General features: G+C 44.2%; 1 protein-coding gene across 1 annotated transcript; it reads left to right on the top strand.

Annotated features, from left to right (window-relative positions):
* The first annotated feature begins 8 nt into the window (after positions 1-8).
* On the top strand, positions 9-2,753 carry LOC136588261 (uncharacterized). The gene is made up of 2 exons (XM_066587346.1): positions 9-1,614; positions 1,770-2,753. The coding sequence occupies exons 1-2, from the start codon at positions 20-22 to the stop codon at positions 1,828-1,830; spliced, it is 1,656 nt and encodes a 551-aa protein (XP_066443443.1). The 5' UTR covers positions 9-19; the 3' UTR covers positions 1,831-2,753.
* Positions 2,754-2,896: the final 143 nt, after the last annotated feature.

Genomic DNA, 2,896 nt, shown 5'->3' with positions numbered 1-2,896 from the left:
TCAACAATTGCTTGAATTTATGTATCCTGAATATCCTATTTTGGCCAAAATTTATACAATACCGAAAGTCCACAAGGACATACAACGCCCTCCAGGTCGACCCATTGTATCAGGGAGGGGGTCTCTGTTCAATAATGTCTCCCGTTTTCTTGATGTTATATTGAGACAGCATGCCACAGAGGCTACATCATATATTAAGGACACATCTGACTTTTTGTGTAAACTTGAACGTATTACTGTCAGAGAGGAGGCCATTTTGGCCTCTTTTGATGTATCATCGTTATACACAATTATTCAGCATGAGGTCGGCATAGCGGCAGTGGAATTTTTTCTGTCTCGGTCAACTTTACCTGAGGAATGTGTTAATTTGGTGCGTACACTGTTATTGATGGTGTTGTCTAACAACTTTTTTCTGTACTGTGGCAAGCTGTACCGGCAGTTACAAGGGACTGCGATGGGGTCTAATATGGCCCCTTCGTATGCAAACATATACATGCGGTACATTGAGGAAACGCGTCTTTGTACCTCCCCAGCCTGGGCCTTTGCCCAGGTCTGGTGGAGGTACATTGACGACGTGTTCCTCATTTGGAATGGCTCAATGGAACAACTAAAAGCGTTCCATGAAGAAATAAATAATCTTCTTCCTGAATTGAAGTTCACCCTTTCTGCATCGGATAAATCTATCCAGTTCTTGGATGTTCTGATTATAAAACAAGGATCCGGTCTAGTAACGGATTTGTACACTAAGCCCACTGACCGTAATAATTTATTACAATACTCGAGCTGCCACCCGCCGGCCATGATGAGATCTCTACCCTGGAGTCAGATGCTCAGGGTCCGGCGGGTGGTTAGTGACGAATTTTTCGATGACAGATTGGAGGCTATGTGTAGAAAATTCGCTGCTAGGGGATATCCACAGGATCTGTTAAGTAAACAGACGCACAGGGTGAAGCAGATAGCTCGGACGTCGATTCTTAGTCCTTCAAAAAGTAACAAGGCCACCATGAAACGCATCCCGTTTGTGTCCACTTATGGAGCCCACAGTGGGGAAATCTGTTCTATATTGAACAAACACTGGCATGTTCTGGCGAGGAGCCACCCGGACATCGTGGAGTTCACTGATCCACCCATGATGGCGTATAGGCGGGCACGGAACTTGAAAGACCGTCTTGTTTGCACGTCTTCCCCTGGTCCCAGTGGCTCAATACAGAGAACATTGGCACCTATAAAAAACGGTAACTTTCCTTGCCTTGGTTGTGCGTCATGCCACAACATGGTTAAGGGGGATAGTTTTGCACATCCAAGGACAGGTAAAAGATTTCGGATTCGTGGATGGTACAGTTGCTGGTCTGCGTTTGTGGTGTATTTAATCAGTTGTCCATGCGGCCTTCAATACGTGGGACAAACAACCACGGAGGTTCGGAAACGCATGTCAAACCACAAAAGCAACATTAGGACCAGAAAACTCGACCTCCCCATTCCCCGACATTTTGAAGATCACAACCATTCGATTAGTCAGTTTCGATTTATGGTTATCGATTCGGTTGAGAGAGACGAGAGGGGGGGAGACAGGGAACGGAGGTTGAAGCTATTGGAGGCCAAATGGATTTTCAGGTTAGATTCCCTAACCCCCAGGGGCCTTAATGTGGAGTATAACCCTTTATTATTTGTAGATTGACTTGTTTTTGATGAATTGGTTTAGCATTGATTCTTTGTGTATTGTTTTTACCCTTCCTTTTTTAACACTTGTTTGTTTTTTTTTTTTGTAGGTTCCTTTGGGTGATGCAGTTTCCCATGTCCGGTGCTACATTGTATAAAATAACAGAATAAATGAATAAAAACATACTAGCATGACGTATTATGCGTTGTTGATCTTTTGAGGTCTCATGTTGTTCAATTGATTGCCATAGGTGTATAGTGCCAATGATATATCAAGATGGGTCCAGGTATTGACTAGCGCTAGTTATATGATTCCACATATACTTGCTGTAAGGTGTATATATGACATATAATTGACACTGTCTCTTAGGGTAAAGCCCTGTTTGTGCACCTACACATGTGGTCATGCGACTACAGGTGGAAGGTCACACTATCAATGGCTATGGCTTGATGATATCCCTCCCGGTTTTTACGGCGGGATCATTGATCCTGAGCCAGATTGGGGTAAAGATAGTGTATTAACTTAAGTGATAACTAGTAATGAGTAGTATAGAACATGTCAGGCACTTTCCAGCGACTGATGCATGTGGGGGAGGTCCGGTGGAGGCTCCGATCACGTGTTCTGCCAGTTGTGAGTGACGTACAGACTGAAGGAGTCCCTTGATACTGCTGGGTTCAGTGGCCGGATTGCGTGGGAGGAGCCGGGTGTGAGCTCCGATCATGTGCTCTGTCAGCTGACTCTGACGTATACATGGGAAACATACAGATTGAACTCTGTGATGTTAAAGACAGGAGTCCCGGACAGAAGTGACGTCATCAATGTGCGACCTCTCTAGTACCCGTCAGGAACACATGTGAGGGTAAATCAAACACTATGGTTGTATTGATTTTGATTATGCTGCACCGGTGATGTGAAACTGATTCACCCAATGGAGGTGGACATGATGTAATGTGATGTTGTTTCTATGTATGTGATTGGTGGAGGCGGAGTTATGGTAACTATTTAATGTTGGCATGTGTGTATGTAACCCAGCACTTGACAAAGACTCTTCTGAGTTGAAACGTTGTGGGCAATAAAGTTTCTCTGGAATTAACCCCTGAGTGCTGCTCTTATCTACTCTTCTTTGCTATTTGGCATTTCCCTTCATACATCCTGCAAAGGTTTGGAGAGTTCTCTCAAAGAAGATGCATTAACCTGTTTACAATCACATACCTGGTGTGAAGGACGCCTGGTAGA

The sequence above is a fragment of the Eleutherodactylus coqui genome, chromosome 13 (genome assembly GCF_035609145.1).
Source record: "Eleutherodactylus coqui strain aEleCoq1 chromosome 13, aEleCoq1.hap1, whole genome shotgun sequence".
Taxonomy (NCBI): Eukaryota; Metazoa; Chordata; class Amphibia; order Anura; family Eleutherodactylidae; genus Eleutherodactylus; species Eleutherodactylus coqui.
Note: the sequence above shows the minus strand (reverse complement) of the source record. Positions and strands in the feature narration are given on the sequence as shown.